The sequence below is a fragment of the Apostichopus japonicus genome, chromosome 11 (assembly GCF_037975245.1).
Source record: "Apostichopus japonicus isolate 1M-3 chromosome 11, ASM3797524v1, whole genome shotgun sequence".
NCBI classification, from domain to species: Eukaryota; Metazoa; Echinodermata; class Holothuroidea; order Aspidochirotida; family Stichopodidae; genus Apostichopus; species Apostichopus japonicus.
In genome coordinates, this window is record NC_092571.1 from 8,765,782 (window position 1) to 8,788,836 (window position 23,055).

General features: G+C 43.1%; 1 protein-coding gene across 3 annotated transcripts in view; it reads left to right on the top strand.

Annotated features, from left to right (window-relative positions):
* Positions 1 to 7,154, top strand: part of LOC139976486 (UDP-glucuronic acid decarboxylase 1-like) — a 75,368-nt gene extending 68,214 nt beyond the window's left edge. The window contains exon 12 of one of the 3 annotated variants that reach the window (XR_011796186.1): positions 6,191 to 7,153. Coding sequence is in view for 2 of the 3 variants with exons in the window: in XM_071985273.1 (XP_071841374.1) it covers positions 6,191 to 6,268 (78 nt within the window). In the remaining variant the exon portion in view is untranslated. Of the gene's footprint in view, positions 1 to 6,190 lie in introns of all 3 variants that reach the window. The other 2 variants (XM_071985273.1, XM_071985272.1) reach the window with 2 other exon arrangements.
* Positions 7,155 to 23,055: the final 15,901 nt, after the last annotated feature.

Here is a 23,055-nt window from a genome sequence, read left to right on the forward strand (position 1 = left end):
GGAGCCACAATAGCAACGCAGGCATGAAGTTTACATTGGTCCTTATTCTGATTGCAGAAGTCCTCATGAGATACCATCAACAATTGCCTGTCTCCAGAAACAGTGCGGGCAGCTCCTTCTACTGTTGGGTCCGTTGATATAAGGGGTCCGTTGAAATGATTAACTTATGATCAATTTTCCAGGGTGTCAACGAGATCAATAACAATGCAGAAAGGAGAAGGTGGCCTCATCCACCAGGTGGACAAGGATGATAGCACTTCTGTTTTTGGGGGGCGGGGGGATGACCTGTTTGCAGGTAAAATCCATCTAAAGCTGCAGGAAGAGTTGACCCGTAAAGAGACCCAGGCAAAGTAGGAGTTCAGGTCATGGGAGAGAAGTAGACCTTGACGCTATTGACCAAGAGAGGCAAGACCTACCAGAGGGGTTCGAGGAGTCTTACAGGGTTATACGCAGAGAAGGTCGTTCACGAGCAGGGCAATAGGTAGACTCAGTTGTTATACTGTGGATAGGCTCTAGGGGTAAGGCAGATTTCCCATTGACTTAGTCTGGGCTACCATGGCTAACATGTGGTCGAAGATAACAGCAATAACAAAAGTATTCCATGGATTTCTTATAACTGCGTCACAATTTCAGCTATTAAACAGATACTAGGTTAGATTACCCCAGTGTGGTGTTAGGCAACCATGTGGTCAAACGTAACAGCAAAAATGAAAGTATTTCATGGATATCTTATAACTGCGTCACAACTTTAGCGAATAAACTGATGGTTAGGCTTAGCTAGATTTCTCATAGACTTAGTGTGGTGTTAGGCTACCATGTGGAAGAAATTGAAAGAACTCTCATAATTATTATTTATTCATTCATTTCTTTCATAGAAGTGAAGGCTGACAAGGAATTTCACGAGAGGTTAATGAATTATAGCTGGGATAACTAAAAAATATAAATCGCAAATTGCTTTTTACTTAGACTTTTATTCCAAATGCGATCAAATTGCGTGAAACGCGCAATCTCGCAGATAATGCATAATAAATAGTAGTAGTAGTAACAACTGCTTAAGGGCTAAATTGGATATTTATATGGTCTGATCCAATAGAGGTGGAGAGCAAACATAAGCAGCGGCAGCAGTACGATGTTAGTAGTGATGTTAATTATATGAAGTTTATAACAAGTTAATGAGAGAAACAAAACCAAATAGAAATTATTCAGGAAGGTCTTATACCTTATCTAACATGTTCGTATTTGAACATGAAAACATTGTCAGTGGAGAATATAATTCATTTATTATAGCATACAATATGTAATTTCTTGAAAATCATGATACACAAGGGTAAACAATTTTTTCTCTGGGTACCTGGATACCCGACGGGTAACAGCTCTCAGGTACCCGGTTCCTGATTTTTGGACCCATGTAAACACTACTATCACTAAAGGATCTTCTACAGCAACGACTAGACTGGACAGTGGGCGCTCCTGCAGTAGGCAGATATAGGCGGAGGTATTTGAAGCAATGAATCATAGTAAAGTGGGTCTTTCATCCAAGAGCAATCAATTTCCCATCTGAATGAATTTCTAAATTGAAAAGATTCCAAATTTCACTTAAAATGTTGAATTGGAAGCCACCTGACGTGTAAGTTGTAGCCCATAGCCCTTGTGGGTTCCTCCCACATTTGCCATCGCTTAAGTGTCATAAAATAACTGCTGATTATAATTATTATTATTGTTCACCGCCCGGCCCTAGGGATGCTCACCCAACCTCGGCAAAACTGGAGGTTGGGGGTTGGAAATAACATGGGTACCCACCTGACGCGATACAACCAGGTTCCTCATTTATTACCCCAATCCTACGCAAAGTGTGATTTGTTTTTTTTTGGCACCGATAGTTAGGCAAGATTTTCCCATTGACTTAGTGTGGTGTTAGGCTACCATATGGTCAAAGATAACAGGAACAGTAAAATGAATGTATTTCATTGATATCTGATAACTGCGAAACAATTTCAGCGAGTAAACAGATTGTTAGGCTAGATTTCCCTGTTGGCTTAGCGTGGTGTTAGGCTACCATGTGGAAGAAATTGAAAGAATTCTCACAATTATTATTTTTTCATTTGTATGAAGTTTTTAACAAGTTAATGAAAGAAGCAAAAGCAAATAGAAAATATTGAGGAAGGTTTTATACCTTATCTTACATGTACGTATTTGAACATGAAAACATTGTCAGTGGAGAATATAATTCATTAGGTATAGCATCCAATATGTAATTTCTTGAAAGGGGCGAAACACGAGGGTAAACAATTTTCTTCGGGTACCCAGATACCCGACGGGTAACGGCTCTTGGATACCCGGTTCCCAATATTTGGACCCGTGTAAAACTAGGAAAATGGTCTTTTGCCCAGCAGTGTGCACTTATTGGCACAGTGACATCATCAAAGGTATAAGGTAAGATAGAGTTACGTCTGGTCTGCTTTTCGGAGAAGAGTTACACCAACATTCTCGGTTCCCGTCCAAAAGTTACCATTGAAGGGGGAAATTTGTTACTACAAAATGAGCAGTGGTAGCCTGAGGTATTGGGAGAGTTGGGAACACTCTTCAGGTCCTCATTTCTCTTAACCAAAAAGAGGGACAGGTCGTGGCGTCTTTTTCTAAATTTGAAACCCCTCAACAATTACGGTGTCAAGCCAGAGCATTTCCGCATGGAACACTAACTCGCTTTATTCCATTGCTGAGAAAAGGCATATATATGGCGAGCATGGACCTCCAAGACACTTACTAACACATACCGCTGCACCAGAAACATCTATGCTACCTGGCCTTCCGATACAAAGGAAGAGATTTTCAGTTCAGGGAACTGCTGTTAGGCTTGTCGACGTCACCTCATGTATTTACCAGATGTGCAGGAGCAGGGGTTTCCTTTCTCACAAAAGTGGGTGACACTGTTGTTTACCTCGATGATTGGCTGATTGTTGGGAAACCAAAGGAATATACAAGGAACAACGTCCACAAACCTTGCAGGTCTTACTTGATCAAGGTTGGCTGGTGAACAAGGCAAAGCCAAATCTAGTCCCAACACAAAGTATCCAGTTTCTGGGAGCTAAATTAGATTTCTGACGTGCCACAGTTGATTACTGGCAGTCCCTTCAATAGAAGACCAAATTTTGTCACAACAAGAATCGTCAGCAGTAGATTGGCTCCCTGGGGCTCATGCATGGTGGACCGCTCCAACTTCATCTGCAATGGTTCAATGGCCCAAAAAATCTGGACAAGCAGGCATGAATTCCTCAAGTAGAAGAAAAATAGAACTAAGGGGTTCCCTTGAGGTGAGATCTACCAATGACATCCACTACAGGTGCCTCACCGACAGGGTGCCAGGGTGGGGAGCTCATTGGCAAGAGAAGGAGCAGATCAATCTGTTAGACCGACATTGGAGGCCTCTCTAGCACAGGTGAGGATCTCAAAGGTGACAGTCTTCACCAACAACACCATGGTAGTGGCCTATGTCAATCTGCAACTGGGGGCACACTCCAAGAAGTTGTGCCAGTCGACATGGGAACTACTGATGCAGTGCACGGAGTGGAAGGTAATACTAGGTTTCACACAGCAGGGAAAGAGAACGTAGAAGCAGATTATCTGTTGAAGGGGAACTTAGATCCCCTGTACCCAAGGACATGTGACACAGTATTCAAGATTCTGGGAAGACCACTAATAGATCGGTATGCCACCTCCCAGAACACCAGTCTGTATTGTTTTGCACAATACAGTTCCACCCAAGGGCTTACCATACAGATGCTCTATCGTTTTCTTGGGATTATCTGGAAGCATTCACAATCCCACCATAATTCTGATGGTTACTTACCACCTGTTATCACAGAAGAGAGGAATGCTCATATATACACCCAGATATCGAAGAGTTGCCTGGAAGTTGTCAGGGCTTCCTTCAGACAGACAGGATTTCTGCAGGCAGTTGCCTCCAATGCAGCCAACTGAAGGAGATCTACAATGGCAACTTACAATTCCCGACTATGGCGTAAAATTAACATTGAATTTCCTTCCAGGGGGTATTTTCATCCCAGGAATCAACGCTATGTCTTCTGCCGCCAAAGATAAATTATGATGACCAGTCTGGGCATTGAAATGGTACCTGAAGGAACCGAGAAACTTTACGACAACCACAAACATGTTTATTTTAGCACAGGGGCCATTTTGCGGCAGCCTGGAGAACACTGACAAGTTTTGTCACATGTTACTTATCAGATACTTTACAGGCTGAGTCTAACGCGGTGATGCAAAATCCCAGCTCCTACCCTTGGGCATCCCACCCATCTTGTTGCAGTTGAGGTTGTGACAAGAAGGGTAAGAGAGGACCAAAGTAAATATTCCAAAACTCACTGGTTTGGATATTTACAAGTGACAAGCTTACCTGTCTCCATTCACACCTCCCTCCTCTGTGAGGGTTAGGGAGACAGCGGGACGGAGGGGTGGTCACCCTAGAGTACATTTAAAGCTCCCTGGAGAGTTCAGCTCAAGTTAATAGAGGTCAGGGCCATCATCAGTCTGAACCCAGATGGTGAACAGTGTTACTATTGGTGAGTTCAATGTTTTGAACCAACTTTCAACTTGAAAAGTGTAGTAACTAGGTTAAAAAAAACAAAATGTTGAAGGAGCATACAGCACTCGGTCAGGGTGACATACAATTTGCTCGCTTATTTTGCAGATTGTGCCATGTCATATCAATATTGCAATATAGCTGTGTTTATTATTTTATATTGCTGTATATTTTAAGTTGTATATTGTACATTGTATACGTTTTACATGAATTTCTCTTGGTTGGAATGTGAAAGCCAAGGGACTGAGGGTAGCCATTCCTGTGAGTATAGTCGAGACTGACTGGTGTGTGATAGGGAATCACTTTGGGAAGAGGAAGTGGTCTAATGAGAAGGAAATCCATTGAATGGAGATGTCCGGACATAGTGTAAAAAGGTTACCAGTTCATTTTAGGCACGGTAGAACGAGGTGCTGTGGTTAAGAGGAGACAGGTAAGCCCAACACTTGTGAATATTTAATGCAGCAAGTTTGGAATTTACAAGCTACTTGCCCCGGAATGGATGTTTATGCCTTTAAAAAAATGCAAAATGCATCATTTGAAAAGTAAAGCACTGATCAACTTGGTGCATGGTATGTAGATCCACTATAGCAGGTTCAACAACCGTATTGCTTTTTGTCTAAAAAACTTTTTGTTAACATGCTAAGTTAAAGAGAGGATGAAGTTGATCAATATATTTGCCCACTTGAGTGCATGTAACTTGTTGGTAGCAATAGTCAAACCTGGAAACCTTGTGTGGTATACCATGATCGTTCTCACGTAAAGTGTGGCAAGGATGGAGTAGAGAGAGTGCCTGGGCCTTGGTTAGCAATTGCATAGGCACTCTTAAATCCAAGCAATTTTAAATCAGACAATGGATCTGTCCGTCAACATCAATTGAAGGGCTGTTGCCCGCATGTCATTTGCATGGTCCTGACCAAGATGTCCAAGTTATTGTCCATGTCAGTGCCTTCATTAAAGTTAACAGATAAAGTATGTCCGAGGTCTCTTTGGGTCAAGGCATTTATAATTCTGAAATGTATGAAACTTAGTGGCAGTGTTCAGTTGGTGAAAGGCACAAAAAGTTTCAAAAGGATAAGAGGTCTTTGCAGTAAGTAATTAACTGAATTTTTAAATACAAATCTAATTTAGACCACAGTTGATTATAATCAGCTGTTACACACAGACAATATGGAAGGCTGCCTTTCATGGTGATTGAAAGCATGATAGATTGTACAAGTCACCTCAAAACTTTAAGTGATATTTTCTCAACATAGACATTCCATTTGTCTTTGCATATAGCTGAAAAACACTGTTCATGATAGCTGACATCAAATCACCTATAGTGACCTCCAAATGTTTTGACATTCACATAGCCAGCTGCAAAACATTGTCTTGGAACCATAACAAAATTATGAGCCACAATTTCTCTGCCGCACTTTCTGGCCTATATTTCAAGACCTGTGGAAGTGACTGCATTGACTGCACTCTTATTTTGTTATTTTGCATACTGGAAACCAGATGGTTTATGATTATTTGAGATTAAGAAGAGAAGAAACTCCTAACATACATGTGTTAATACTTTCTAACACTGTACTTATATTGTTATTTTCACAGGTGCCACTCTCCGACGGTTTAGAAAAAACTATAGATTATTTCAGAGAGGAAGTTAAATTGTTACAAAATAAAAGATGAAGTTATTTTCTGCCTTGCTAATGGTAAAACCAGAGGACTTGTCGAGACACCAACGGATGCTAATTTGGTAACACATGTTGGATCCAAAGTTGACAAGATAGATGTCTAGAACCATGGTGCAGGGTTGAGCCTTCCATAATTGTGGCAAATAACTAATAGTTACTTTGTCATATATATCAATGTTTCTAAAAAATATATCTGTAGAATCACATTTTAGTGACCAAACATAACATAAAACAATTACTGTGCATGTTAATGTAACAGATATGTTTACCAAGCTGTCAAATTAGTGAAGAGGACTTCCAGTTCAGTCTAAGTTTATGAGTGGAGGGAATGCCAGTCTCCTTTCACTTTAGATATGACTTTGCTGCCATTTATAAGTCCATGAATTAGTAGGAATTTAGCCTGATAACAATGAAGGTATAGGTGAGTTTCTTACTTAACTATCACTATACTTTGTGTATTTACAGGATCATCCATACGTCTCATATGTCATACTAAGTTATCTTTACAAGGAAAAGGCCTATTTTGTTCATCTTTTAAATTTCAACATGTATTTCTGTTTATTTTTATCATGTTTCTGTTTTGTAATTTAGATAACTTCTCTGCATTTGGTTGGTTTTGGGTACTGGATTGAGTTGGCATCTTGCAATATTTGTTTCCTTTGTTTCAATTGTCTCAGAGAGTTGACATTGAAATGTTTGTGAAAAGAGTAAATATAATTCCTACACATTTTTATATTACACTTAACAGAAAGCAACTGGTTTTCTGTATGATGCACCATTACTCTGTAAGTTTAAAGGACAATAGTAGTAAAACTTTCTTTAAAATAGGTATACCAAATGAACTGGTCACTCACCTGATGATGAAATTATTATGTTATATATTATTTATTATTATATATATATATATAATTATTATTATATATATATATATGTATATTTATATATATATATATATATAATTATTATTATATATATATATATGTATATTTATATATATATATATATATATATATATATATATATATATATATATATGTATATTTATATATATATATATATATATATATATATATATATATATATGTTTATTTATATTTACAGATATATTTATAAATATATATATATGTGTATATAGATATGTTAATTTGTATTTATATTTATATATTTTTGTTTATATATATATATATATATGTATATTTATATATATGTATGTTTATATATATATATATATATATATATATATGTATATTTATCTAAGCATATCTTGTTTAACATTTTTACGTGTCTGTAAGAGGAACAAGGTGTTTAATTATGTTATATTTATGTAATTAGCATCTTGTCAACAAAAACTTGTGGTTATTTGATCTCTCTTCTTACGTCATTTTTCAACCCTCTTTAGAGTGTTTGTTTTTAAGTATTTACCCTGCTCATAACATTCCATTTTACATTCTATTGTTTGCAATTCTCACACACTTAACTAAAATAATGATCAATCCATTCATAGCCAGAAGCATTCATTTTCATGGCTTTGGTGATAACATTGACATAATAAGGGACAGATTGTTACCCCTAACTTTAGATAGCACCCCTAAAAGGATTTTATCCACCAGGCTGGACTACAGTGTTGTTCAATCTTTGCTTATGCCTATTGAAAAACTGCAGATTGTCATCACATTCATCAGCTCACACTTCACTTTTTGATTCTTTGCCCGAAGGCTCAAGGAATCTGTGCGATGGTGATTGTGTGTGTGTGTGTATGTGAGGCCTTAACTCAAACAATGACATCTTGGTACATAGATGCGCCATGGTGAGTAGCTGAACCCTTTGATTTTGCTGCTCATTTCATGAATAATTATGAGGTCACGGGGTCAAACGTGAAAATCTCCCAATGCGTATAACTCCGCAACCAAATGTCAGATTTATTCATACTTGATATTAATATGTTGGTAGAAAGTGGATACATGGTGATATAGTTTCAAATTGATATTATGTATATTTATAAGGGGGCGGGGCTTCAGTTGATTTTCGCTAAAATAGCTCGTAAACACGGTAACTGAACAACGACAAGTTGGATTGAAGTCATACTTGGTACATAGATGCGCCATGGTGAGTTAATTAACCCTATTGATTTTGCTACTCATTCATGAATAATTATGAGGTCACAAGGTCAAAAGCGAATATCTCCCAATGCTTATAACTCTGCAACCAAATGTCAGATTAATTTATACTTCATATTAATATGTCGGTAGATAGCAGGTACATGTTGCTTTATTTTCAGGTTGATATTATGCAAATTTATTAGGGGGCGGGTCTTAAGTGAATTTTCACTCAAATAGCTTGTGAACACGGTAACTGAACAACGACAAGTTGGATTCAACTCATACTTGGTACGTAGATGCGCCATAGTGAGTAGCTGAACCCTTTGATTTTGCTGCTCATTACATGAATAATTATGAGGTCACGGGGTCAAACGTGAAAATCTCCCAATGCTTATAACTCCGCAACCAAATGTCAGATTTATTCATACTTGATATTAATATGTTGGTAGAAAGTGGATACATGGTGATATAGTTTCAAATTGATATTATGTATATTTATAAGGGGGCGGGGCTTAAATTGATTTTCGCTAAAATAGCTCGTAAACACGGTAACTGAACAACAACAAGTTGGATTGAAGTCATACTTGGTACATAGATGCGCCATAGTAAGTAAATTATACCCTATTGATTTTGCTACTCATTCATGAATAATTATGAGGTCACGGGGTCAAACATGAAATCTCCAAATGCTTATAACTCCGCAACCAAATGTCAGATTAAGTTATACTTGATATTAATATGTTGGTAGATGGCAGGTACATGTTGCTTTATTTTCAAGTTGTTATTATGCAAATTTATTAGGGGCGGGGCTTAAGCGAATTTTGCATTCCAATGGCTTGTGAACACGGTAACTGAGCAACGACAAGTTGGATTCAGCTCATACTTGGTACAAAGATGCGCCATAGTAAGTAAATTAACCCTATTGTTTTTGTTGCTCATATCATGAATAATTAAGAGGTCACAACTCACAAGGTCAAACGTTAAAATCTCCCAATGCTTATAACTCCGCAACCAAACGTCAGATTAAGTTATACTTGATATTAATATGTTGGTAGATAGCAGGTGCATGTTGCTTTATTTTCCAGTTGATATTATGCATATTTATTAGGGGGCGGGGCTTAAGGAATTTTCACTCAAATAGCCGGAACACGGTAACTGAACGACGACAAGTTGGATCGAAGCTATACTTGGTACGTAGATGCGCCATGGTGAGTAAATTAACGCTATTGATTTTGCTACTCATTCATGAATAATTATGAGGTCACGGGGTCAAACATGAAAATCTCCCAATGCTTATAACTGCAACCAAATGTCAGATTTATTCATACTTGATATTAATATGTTGGTAGAAAGTGGGTACATGGTGATACAGTTTCAAGTTGATATTATGCATATTTATTAGGGGCAGGGCTTAAGTTGATTTTTCGCTAAAATAGCTCCTAAACACGGTAACTGAACAACGACAAGTTGGATTCAACTCATACTTGGTACATAGATGCGCCATAGTGAGTAGCTGAACCCTTTGATTTTGCTGCTCATATCATGAATAATTATTAGGTCACGGGGTCAAACGTGAAAATCTCCTCAAAACTCCGCAACCAGATGTCAGATTTATTTATACTTGATATTAATATGTTGGTAGAAAGTGGGTACATGGTGATATAGTTTCAAGTTGATATTATGTATATTTATAAGGGGGCGGGGCTTAAATTGATTTTCGCTAAAATAGCTCGTAAACACGGTAACTGAACAACGACAAGTTGGATTGAAGTCATACTTGGTAAATAGATGCGCCATGGTGAGTTAATTAACCCTATTGATTTTGCTACTCATTCATGAATAACTATGAGGTCACAGGGTCAAACATGAAATTTCCAAATGCTTAACTCCGCAACCAAATGTCAGATTAAGTTATACTTTATATTAATATGTTGGTAGATGGCAGGTACATGTTGCTTTATTTTCCAGTTGATATTATGCATATTTATAAGGGGCGGGGCTTAAGCGAATTTTCACTCAAATAGCTTGTGAACACGGTAACTGAACAACGACAAGTTGGATCGAAGCCATACTTGGTACATAGATGCGCCATGGTGAGTAAATTAACCGTATTGATTTTGCTACTCATTCATGAATAATTTTGAGGTCACGGGGTCAAACGTGAAAATCTCCCAATGCTTATAACTCCGCAACCAAATGTCAGATTTATTCATACTTGATATTAATATGTTGGTAGAAAGTGGGTGCATGGTGATATAGTTTCAAGTTGATATTATGTATATTTATAAGGGGGCGGGGCTTAAATTGATTTTCGCTAAAATAGCTCGTAAACACGGTAACTAAACAACGACAAGTTGGATTGAAGTCATACTTGGTGCATAGATGCGCCATGGTGAGTAAATTAACCCTATTGATTTTGCTACTCATTCATGAATAACTATGAGGTCACGGGGTCAAACATGAAATCTCCAAATGCTTATAACTCCGCAACGAAATGTCAGATTAATTCATACTTGATATTATTATGTTGGTAGAAAGTGGGTACATGGTGAAATAGTTTTCAAGTTAATAATATGCATATTTATTAGGGGCGGGGCTTAAGTTGATTTTCGCTAAAATAGCACGTAAACACGGTAACTGAACAACGACAAGTTGGTTTCAAGTCATACTTGGTACATAGATGCGCCATGGTGAGTAAATTAAACCCTATTGATTTTGCTACTCATTTCATGATTAATTATGGGGTCAAACGTGAAAATCTCCCAATGCTTATAACTCCGCAACCAAATGTCAGATTAAGTAATACTTGGTATTAATATGTTGGTAGAAATATGTTGTTATATTTTTAAGTTGATATTATGCATATTTATTAGGGGGCGGGGCTTAAGGGAATTTTCTCTCAAATAAGCTTGTGAACACGGTAACTGAACAACGACAAGTTGGATTCAACTCATACTTGGTATTTAGATGCGCCATAGTGAGTAGCTGAACCCTTTGATTTTGCTGCTCATATCATGAATAATTATGAGGTCACAAGGTCAAACGTGAAAATCTCCCAATGCTTATAACTCCGTAACCAAATGTCAGATTAAGTAATACTTGATATTAATATGTTGGTAGAAAGTGGGTACATGGTGAAATAGTTTTCAAGTTAATAATATGCATATTTATTAGGGGCGGGGCTTCAGTTGATTTTCGCTAAAATACTTGATATTAATATGTTGGTAGAAAGTGGGTACATGGTGATACAGTTTCAAATTGATATTATGTATATTTATAAGGGGGCGGGGCTTAAATTGATTTTCGCTAAAATAGCTCGTAAACACGGTAACTGAACAACAACAAGTTGGATTGAAGTCATACTTGGTACATAGATGCGCCATAGTAAGTAAATTATACCCTATTGATTTTGCTACTCATTCATGAATAATTATGAGGTCACGGGGTCAAACATGAAATCTCCAAATGCTTATAACTCCGCAACCAAATGTCAGATTAAGTTATACTTGATATTAATATGTTGGTAGATGGCAGGTACATGTTGCTTTATTTTCAAGTTGTTATTATGCAAATTTATTAGGGGCGGGGCTTAAGCGAATTTTGCATTCCAATGGCTTGTGAACACGGTAACTGAGCAACGACAAGTTGGATTCAGCTCATACTTGGTACAAAGATGCGCCATAGTAAGTAAATTAACCCTATTGTTTTTGTTGCTCATATCATGAATAATTAAGAGGTCACAACTCACAAGGTCAAACGTTAAAATCTCCCAATGCTTATAACTCCGCAACCAAACGTCAGATTAAGTTATACTTGATATTAATATGTTGGTAGATAGCAGGTGCATGTTGCTTTATTTTCCACTTGATATTATGCATATTTATTAGGGGGCGGGGCTTAAGTGAATTTTCACTCAAATAGCCGGAACACGGTAACTGAACAACGACAAGTTGGATCGAAGCTATACTTGGTACATAGCTGCGCCATAGTGAGTAGCTGAACCCTATTGATTTTGGTGCTCCTTACATGAATAATTATAAGGTCACAACTCACAAGGTCAAACGTTAAAATCTCCCAATGCTTATAACTCCGCAACCAAATGTCACATTAATTTATACTTGATATTAATATGTCGGTAGATAGCAGGTACATGTTGCTTTATTTTCAAGTTGTTATTATGCAAATTTATTAGGGGCGGGGCTTAAGCGAATTTTGCATTCCAATGGCTTGTGAACACGGTAACTGAACAACGACAAGTTGGATTCAGCTCATACTTGGTACAAAGATGCACCATAGTAAGTCAATTAATCCTATTGTTTTTGTTGCTCATTTCATGAATAATTAAGAGGTCACAACTCACAAGGTCAAACGTTAAAATCTCCCAATGCTTATAACTCCGCAACCAAACGTCAGATTAAGTTATACTTGATATTAATATGTTGGTAGATAGCAGGTGCATGTTGCTTTATTTTCCAGTTGATTTATGCATATTTATTGGGGGCGGGGCTTAAGTGAATTTTCACTCAAATAGCTTGTGAACACTGTAGCTGAACAACGACAAGTTGGATTCAAGTCATACTTGGTACATAGATGCGACATGATGAGCAAATTAACCCTATTGATTTTGCTACTCATTGCACGGGGTCAAACGTGCAAATCTCCAAATGCTTTTAACTCCGCAACCAAATGTCAGATTTATTTATACTTGGTATTAATATATTGGTAGATAGTTGGTACATGTTGCTATATTTTCAAGTTGATATAATGCATATTTATAAGGGGCGGGGCTTAAGTGAATTTTATATCACACCCAACTCAAAGCCTACCATGAGACGCTTCAAGAAAAGAGTACAAGATAAGGTGAATTTACATTTCTCGAAACGGTATCACCAGCTTCGCACACCTGAAGTGTGGTAAAAGCATCAGTTTCGGGCGAAAACGAATGGATATGTTCGCCCGGCGAGAGGAGCTAACCTTACGTAACGGTGCCTATCACAAACAAAGGACGCCTTTTATGTAGGGAGACATGCTGTTGTTTGGGTCGAAAACTAAAGAGATAAAACGGTGACTAACACCCGTTTCGGTCGACTTCAGATCACGCGTTAACAGGCCGTTCGGTTTGAAAACGTACGGGGTGCATTCCTCGGCGGGAGAAGACACCCTATTACACAAAACCGTATGATCAGCTTCGAGCACATCAGGGGTGGTGAAAACAACGGTTTCGGTCAAAAACGGATGGGGATGTTCACCAGGCGTGAGGAGCCACCCTTCAAGTAACGGTGCCTATCACCAGAAAAGGACGCCTTTTGTGTAGGGAGACATGCTCTCTGGGTCAAATAAACAAGTGATAAAACGAAGAAGAACACCAGTTTTGGTCGACTTCTGATTACGCTGAAAAGGGCAGTTTTGGTCGAAAACTCACGGGGAACTCCTCTCGACGGGAGAAGATACCCCATAACACCAAACCGAACGATCAGTTTGAAGCACACCACGGGTGGTGCAAACAACGGTTTCGGTCAAAAACGGATGGGAATGTTCAGCCGGCGAGAGGAGACACCCCTTTACGTAACGGTGCCTATCACCAACAAAGGACGCCTTTCGCTGCGGAAAATCTGCTGTTGTTTGGGTCCAAAACTCAAGGGATAAAACGGTGACTTACACCCGTTTTGGTCGACTTCCGATTACACGTAAACAGGCCGTTCGGGTTGAAAACGTACGGGGTGATTCCGTCGGCGGGAGAAGACACCCCTTTACTCGAAACGGTATCACCAGTTTCGCGGACCAAAATGGGCGGTGAAAACATCAGTTTCGGGTGAAAAAGAATGAGGATGTTCACCCAGCGAGAGGAGCCACCCTTCACGTAGCGGTGCCTATCAGGTTGTTAAAAGGCAGTTTGGGTCGGGAACTCCTCTCGACGGGAGAAGATACCCCATTACACAAAACCGTATAATCAGTTTCGAAAACATCAGGGGTGGAGCAAACAACGGTTTCGGTCGAAAACGGATGGGAATGTTCAGCCGGCGAGTGAAGACATCCCTTCACGTAACGTTGCCTATCACCAAAATAGGCGCCTTTCGCTGCGGAAAACACGCTGTTGTTTGGGTCGAAAACTCAAGGGATACAACGGTGGCTTACACACGTTTTGGTCGACTTCCGATTACACGTAAACAGGCCGTTCGGGTTGAAAACGTACGGGGGTGCTTCCCTCGGCGGGAGAAGACACCTCTTTACTCGAAACGGTATCACCAGTTTCGCTGATCAAAAGGGGCGGTGAAAACATCAGTTTCGGTGAAAACGGATGGGGATGTTCACCCAGCGAGAGGAGCCACCCTTCACGTAGCGGTGCCTATCACCAACATAGGACGCCTTTCGCTGCAGAAAACACGCATTTGTTTGGGTCCAAAACACGTAAACAGGCCGTTCGGGTTAAAAACGTACGGGGTGCTTCCCTCGGCGGGAGAAGACACCCCTTTACTCGAAATGGTATCACCAGTTTCGCGCACATAAAGGGGTGGTGGAAACATCAGTTTCGGATGAAAACGAATTGGGATGTTCACCCAGCGAGAGGAGCCACCCTTCACGTAACGATGCCTATCAGGTTGTAAAAAAGCAGTTTGGGTCGCAAACGCACGGGGGAACTCTTCTCGACGGGAGAAGACAACCCATAACACAAAACCGTATAATCAGTTTGAAGCACACCACTGGTGCTGCAAACAACGGTATCGGTCAAAAACGGATGGGGATGTTCAGCCGGCTTCAAGTAACGGTGCCTATCACCAACATAGGATGGTGATGTTCACACGGCGTGAGAAGACACCCCTTTACTCGAAACGGTATCACCAGTTTCGCGGACCAAAAGGGGCGGTGAAAACATCAGTTTCGGTGAAAACGGATGGGGATGTTCATCCAGCGAGAGGAGCCACCCTTCACTTAACGATGCCTATCAGGTTGTAAAAAGGCAGTTCGGGTCGCAAACGCACGGGGAACTCCTCTCGACGGAAGAAGACACCCCATTACACAAAACCGTATCATCAATCTCGAAAACGTCAGGGGTGGTGAAAACCATGGTTGCGGTCAAAAACGGATGGGGATGTTCAGCCGGCGAGAGAAGAAACCCCTTTACGTAACGGTGCCTATCACCAACATAGGACGCCTTTCGCTGCCAAAAAAAAGCTGTTGTTTGGGTCGAAAACGGTTTGGGATAAAACGGTGACTTACACCCGTTTTGGTCGACTACCGATTACACGTAAACAGGCCGTTAGCTTCCCTCGGCGTGAGAAGACACCCCTTTATTCGAAACGATATCACCAGTTTCGCGCACCAAAAGGGGCGGTGAAAACATCAGTTTCGGGTGAAAAAGAATGGGGATGTTCACCCAGCGAGAGGAGCCACCCTTCACGTAACTGTGTCTATCAGGTTGTAATAAAAAGGCAGTTTGGGTCGCAAACGCACGGGGAACTCCTCTCGACGGGAGAAGACACCCCATTACACCAAACCGTACGATCAGTCTGAAGCACACCAGGGGTGGTAAAACAACGGTTTCGGTCAAAAACGGATGGGGATGTTCAGCCGGCGAGAGGAGCCACCCTTCACGTAACGGTGCCTATCACCAACATAGGACGCCTTTCGCTGCGGAAAACACGCACTTGTTTGGGTCGAAAACACGTAAACGGGCCGTTCGGGTTAAAAACGTACGGGGTTCTTCCCTCGGCGGGAGAAGACACCCCTTAACTCGAAACGGTATCACAAGTTTCGCGCACATAAAGGGGTGATGGAAACATCAGTTTCGGATGAAAACGAATTGGGATGTTCACCCAGCGAGAGGAGCCACCCTTCACGTAGCGGTGCCTATCAGGTTGCAAAAAGGCAATTTGGGTCGCAAACGCACAGGGAACTCCTCTCGACGGGAGAAGACGCCGCATTACACAAAACCGTATTATCAGTTTGAAGCACACCACGGGTGGTGCAAACAACGGTATCGATCGAAAACGGATGGGGATGTTCAGCCGGCTTCAAGTAACGGTGCCTAACACCAACATAGGATGGTGATATTCACCCAGCGAGAGGAGCCACCCTTCACTTAACGATGCCTATCAGGTTGTAAAAAAGCAGTTTGGGTCGCAAACGCACGGGGGAACTCTTCTCGACGGGAGAAGACAACCCATAACACAAAACCGTATAATCAGTTTGAAGCACACCACGGGTGCTGCAAACAACGGTATCGGTCAAAAACGGATGGGGATGTTCAGCCGGCTTCAAGTAACGGTGCCTATCACCAACATAGGATGGTGATGTTCACACGGCGTGAGAAGACACCCCTTTACTCGAAACGGTATCACCAGTTTCGCGGACCAAAAGGGGCGGTGAAAACATCAGTTTCGGTGAAAACGGATGGGGATGTTCATCCAGCGAGAGGAGCCACCCTTCACTTAACGATGCCTATCAGGTTGTAAAAAGGCAGTTCGGGTCGCAAACGCACGGGGAACTCCTCTCGACGGGAGAAGACACCCCATTACACAAAACCGTATCATCAATCTCGAAAACGTCAGGGGTGGTGAAAACCATGGTTGCGGTCAAAAACGGATGGGGATGTTCAGCCGGCGAGAGAAGAAACCCCTTTACGTAACGGTGCCTATCACCAACATAGGACGCCTTTCGCTGCCAAAAAAAAGCTGTTGTTTGGGTCGAAAACGGTTTGGGATAAAACGGTGACTTACACCCGTTTTGGTCGACTACCGATTACACGTAAACAGGCCGTTAGCTTCCCTCGGCGTGAGAAGACACCCCTTTATTCGAAACGATATCACCAGTTTCGCGCACCAAAAGGGGCGGTGAAAACATCAGTTTCGGGTGAAAAAGAATGGGGATGTTCACCCAGCGAGAGGAGCCACCCTTCACGTAACTGTGTCTATCAGGTTGTAATAAAAAGGCAGTTTGGGTCGCAAACGCACGGGGAACTCCTCTCGACGGGAGAAGACACCCCATTACACCAAACCGTACGATCAGTCTGAAGCACACCAGGGGTGGTAAAACAACGGTTTCGGTCAAAAACGGATGGGGATGTTCAGCCGGCGAGAGGAGCCACCCTTCACGTAACGGTGCCTATCACCAACATAGGACGCCTTTCGCTGCGGAAAACACGCACTTGTTTGGGTCGAAAACATGTAAACGGGCCGTTCGGGTTAAAAACGTACGGGGTTCTTCCCTCGGCGGGAGAAGACACCCCTTAACTCGAAACGGTATCACAAGTTTCGCGCACATAAAGGGGTGATGGAAACATCAGTTTCGGATGAAAACGAATTGGGATGTTCACCCAGCGAGAGGAGCCACCCTTCACGTAGCGGTGCCTATCAGGTTGCAAAAAGGCAATTTGGGTCGCAAACGCACAGGGAACTCCTCTCGACGGGAGAAGACGCCGCATTACACAAAACCGTATTATCAGTTTGAAGCACACCACGGGTGGTGCAAACAACGGTATCGATCGAAAACGGATGGGGATGTTCAGCCGGCTTCAAGTAACGGTGCCTAACACCAACATAGGATGGTGATATTCACCCAGCGAGAGGAGCCACCCTTCACTTAACGATGCCTATCAGGTTGTAAAAAAGCAGTTTGGGTCGCAAACGCACGGGGGAACTCTTCTCGACGGGAGAAGACAACCCATAACACAAAACCGTATAATCAGTTTGAAGCACACCACGGGTGCTGCAAACAACGGTATCGGTCAAAAACGGATGGGGATGTTCAGCCGGCTTCAAGTAACGGTGCCTATCACCAACATAGGATGGTGATGTTCACACGGCGTGAGAAGACACCCCTTTACTCGAAACGGTATCACCAGTTTCGCGGACCAAAAGGGGCGGTGAAAACATCAGTTTCGGTGAAAACGGATGGGGATGTTCATCCAGCGAGAGGAGCCACCCTTCACTTAACGATGCCTATCAGGTTGTAAAAAGGCAGTTCGGGTCGCAAACGCACGGGGAACTCCTCTCGACGGGAGAAGACACCCCATTACACAAAACCGTATCATCAATCTCGAAAACGTCAGGGGTGGTGAAAACCATGGTTGCGGTCAAAAACGGATGGGGATGTTCAGCCGGCGAGAGAAGAAACCCCTTTACGTAACGGTGCCTATCACCAACATAGGACGCCTTTCGCTGCCAAAAAAAAGCTGTTGTTTGGGTCGAAAACGGTTTGGGATAAAACGGTGACTTACACCCGTTTTGGTCGACTACCGATTACACGTAAACAGGCCGTTAGCTTCCCTCGGCGTGAAAAGACACCCCTTTATTCGAAACGATATCACCAGTTTCGCGCACCAAAAGGGGCGGTGAAAACATCAGTTTCGGGTGAAAAAGAATGGGGATGTTCACCCAGCGAGAGGAGCCACCCTTCACGTAACTGTGTCTATCAGGTTGTAATAAAAAGGCAGTTTGGGTCGCAAACGCACGGGGAACTCCTCTCGACGGGAGAAGACACCCCATTACACCAAACCGTACGATCAGTCTGAAGCACACCAGGGGTGGTAAAACAACGGTTTCGGTCAAAAACGGATGGGGATGTTCAGCCGGCGAGAGGAGCCACCCTTCACGTAACGGTGCCTATCACCAACATAGGACGCCTTTCGCTGCGGAAAACACGCACTTGTTTGGGTCGAAAACACGTAAACGGGCCGTTCGGGTTAAAAACGTACGGGGTTCTTCCCTCGGCGGGAGAAGACACCCCTTTACTCGAAACGGTATCACAAGTTTCGCGCACATAAAGGGGTGATGGAAACATCAGTTTCGGATGAAAACGAATTGGGATGTTCACCCAGCGAGAGGAGCCACCCTTCACGTAACGGGTTGTATCAGGTTGCAAAAAGGCAATTTGGGTCGCAAACGCACAGGGAACTCCTCTCGTCGGGAGAAGACACCACATTACACAAAACCGTATAATCAGTTTGAAGCACACCACGGGTGCTGCAAACAACGGTATCGGTCAAAAACGGATGGGGATGTTCAGCCGGCTTCAAGTAACGTTGCCTATCACCAACATAGGATGGTGATGCTCACACGGCGAGAGAAGACATCCCTCCACGTAACGGTGCCTATCACCAACATAGGACGCCTTTCGCTGCCAAAAAAAGCTGTTGTTTGGGTCGAAAACACGTAAACAGGCCGTTCGGGTTAAAAACGTACGGGGTGCTTCCCTCGGCGTGAGAAGACACCCCTTTACTCGAAACGGTATCACCACTTTCGCGGACCAAAAAGGGCGGTGAAAACATCAGTTTCGGGTGAAAACTAATGTGGATGTTCACCCAGCGAGAAGGAGCCACCCTTCACGTAACGGTGCCTATCACCAACATACGACGCCTTTCGCTGCCAAAAAAGCACGAAAACACGTAAACAGGCCGTTCGGGTTAAAAACGTATGGGGTTCTTCCCTCGGCGGGAGAAGACACCCCTTTACTCGAAACGGTATCACCAGTTTCGTGCACATAAAGGGGTGATGGAAACATCAGTTTCGGATGAAAACGAATTGGGATGTTCACCCAGCGAGTGGAGCCACCCTTCACGTAACGGGTTGTATCAGGTTGCAAAAAGGCAATTTGGGTCGCAAACGCACAGGGAACTCCTCTCGTCGGGAGAAGACATCACATTACACAAAACCGTATAATCAGTTTGAAGCACACCACGGGTGCTGCAAACAACGGTATCGGTCAAAAACGGATGGGGATGTTCAGCCGGCTTCAAGTAACGTTGCCTATCACCAACATAGGATGGTGATGCTCACACGGCGAGAGAAGACACCTCTCCACGTAACGGTGCCTATCACCAACATAGGACGCCTTTCGCTGCCAAAAAAGCTGTTGTTTGGGTCGAAAACACGTAAACAGGCCGTTCGGTTTTAAAACGTACGGGGTGCTTGCCTCGGCGTGAGAAGACACCCCTTTACTCGAAACGGTATCACCACTTTCGCGGACCAAAAGGGGCGGTGAAAACATCAGTTTCGGGTGAAAACTAATGTGGATGTTCACCCAGCGAGAAGGAGCCACCCTTCACGTAACGGTGCCTATCACCAACATACGACGTCTTTCGCTGCCAAAAAAACACGAAAACACGTAAACAGGCCGTTCGGGTTAAAAACGTATGGGGTACTTCCCTCGGCGTGAGAAGACACCCCTTTACTCGAAACGGTATCACCAGTTTCGTGCACATAAAGGGGTGATGGAAACATCAGTTTCGGATGAAAACGAATTGGGATGTTCACCCAGCGAGTGGAGCCACCCTTCACGTAACGGGTTGTATCAGGTTGCAAAAAGGCAATTTGGGTCGCAAACGCACAGGGAACTCCTCTCGTCGGGAGAAGACACCACATTACACAAAACCGTATAATCAGTTTGAAGCACACCACGGGTGCTGCAAACAACGGTATCGGTCAAAAACGGATGGGGATGTTCAGCCGGCTTCAAGTAACGTTGCCTATCACCAACATAGGATGGTGATGCTCACACGGCGAGAGAAGACACCTCTCCACGTAACGGTGCCTATCACCAACATAGGACGCCTTTCGCTGCCAAAAAAGCTGTTGTTTGGGTCGAAAACACGTAAACAGGCCGTTCGGTTTTAAAACGTACGGGGTGCTTGCCTCGGCGTGAGAAGACACCCCTTTACTCGAAACGGTATCACCACTTTCGCGGACCAAAAGGGGCGGTGAAAACATCAGTTTCGGGTGAAAACTAATGTGGATGTTCACCCAGCGAGAAGGAGCCTCCCTTCACGTAACGGTGCCTATCACCAACATACGACGCCTTTCGCTGCCAAAAAAGCACGAAAACACGTAACAGGCCGTTCGGGTTAAAAACGTACGGGGTTCTTCCCTCGGCGGGAGAAGACACCCCTTTACTCGAAACGGTATCACCAGTTTCGTGCACATAAAGGGGTGATGGAAACATCAGTTTCGGATGAAAACGAATTGGGATGTTCACCCAGCGAGTGGAGCCACCCTTCACGTAACGGGTTGTATCAGGTTGCAAAAAGGCAATTTGGGTCGCAAACGCACAGGGAACTCCTCTCGTCGGGAGAAGACATCACATTACACAAAACCGTATAATCAGTTTGAAGCACACCACGGGTGCTGCAAACAACGGTATCGGTCAAAAACGGATGGGGATGTTCAGCCGGCTTCAAGTAACGTTGCCTATCACCAACATAGGATGGTGATGCTCACACGGCGAGAGAAGACACCTCTCCACGTAACGGTGCCTATCACCAACATACGACGCCTTTCGCTGCCAAAAAAGCACGAAAACACGTAACAGGCCGTTCGGGTTAAAAACGTACGGGGTTCTTCCCTCGGCGGGAGAAGACACCCCTTTACTCGAAACGGTATCACCAGTTTCGTGCACATAAAGGGGTGATGGAAACATCAGTTTCGGATGAAAACGAATTGGGATGTTCACCCAGCGAGTGGAGCCACCCTTCACGTAACGGGTTGTATCAGGTTGCAAAAAGGCAATTTGGGTCGCAAACGCACAGGGAACTCCTCTCGTCGGGAGAAGACATCACATTACACAAAACCGTATAATCAGTTTGAAGCACACCACGGGTGCTGCAAACAACGGTATCGGTCAAAAACGGATGGGGATGTTCAGCCGGCTTCAAGTAACGTTGCCTATCACCAACATAGGATGGTGATGCTCACACGGCGAGAGAAGACACCTCTCCACGTAACGGTGCCTATCACCAACATACGACGCCTTTCGCTGCCAAAAAAGCACGAAAACACGTAAACAGGCCGTTCGGGTTAAAAACGTATGGGGTGCTTCCCTCGGCGTGAGAAGACACCCCTTTACTCGAAACGGTATCACCAGTTTCGTGCACATAAAGGGGTGATGGAAACATCAGTTTCGGATGAAAACGAATTGGGATGTTCACCCAGCGAGTGGAGCCACCCTTCACGTAACGGGTTGTATCAGGTTGCAAAAAGGCAATTTGGGTCGCAAACGCACAGGGAACTCCTCTCGTCGGGAGAAGACACCACATTACACAAAACCGTATAATCAGTTTGAAGCACACCACGGGTGCTGCAAACAACGGTATCGGTCAAAAACGGATGGGGATGTTCAGCCGGCTTCAAGTAACGTTGCCTATCACCAACATAGGATGGTGATGCTCACACGGCGAGAGAAGACACCTCTCCACGTAACGGTGCCTATCACCAACATAGGACGCCTTTCGCTGCCAAAAAAGCTGTTGTTTGGGTCGAAAACACGTAAACAGGCCGTTCGGTTTTAAAACGTACGGGGTGCTTGCCTCGGCGTGAGAAGACACCCCTTTACTCGAAACGGTATCACCACTTTCGCGGACCAAAAGGGGCGGTGAAAACATCAGTTTCGGGTGAAAACGAATTGGGATGTTCACCCAGCGAGTGGAGCCACCCTTCACGTAACGGGTTGTATCAGGTTGCAAAAAGGCAATTTGGGTCGCAAACGCACAGGGAACTCCTCTCATCGGGAGAAGACACCACATTACACAAAACCGTATAATCAGTTTGAAGCACACCACGGGTGCTGCAAACAACGGTATCGGTCAAAAACGGATGGGGATGTTCAGCCGGCTTCAAGTAACGTTGCCTATCACCAACATAGGATGGTGATGCTCACACGGCGAGAGAAGACATCTCTCCACGTAACGGTGCCT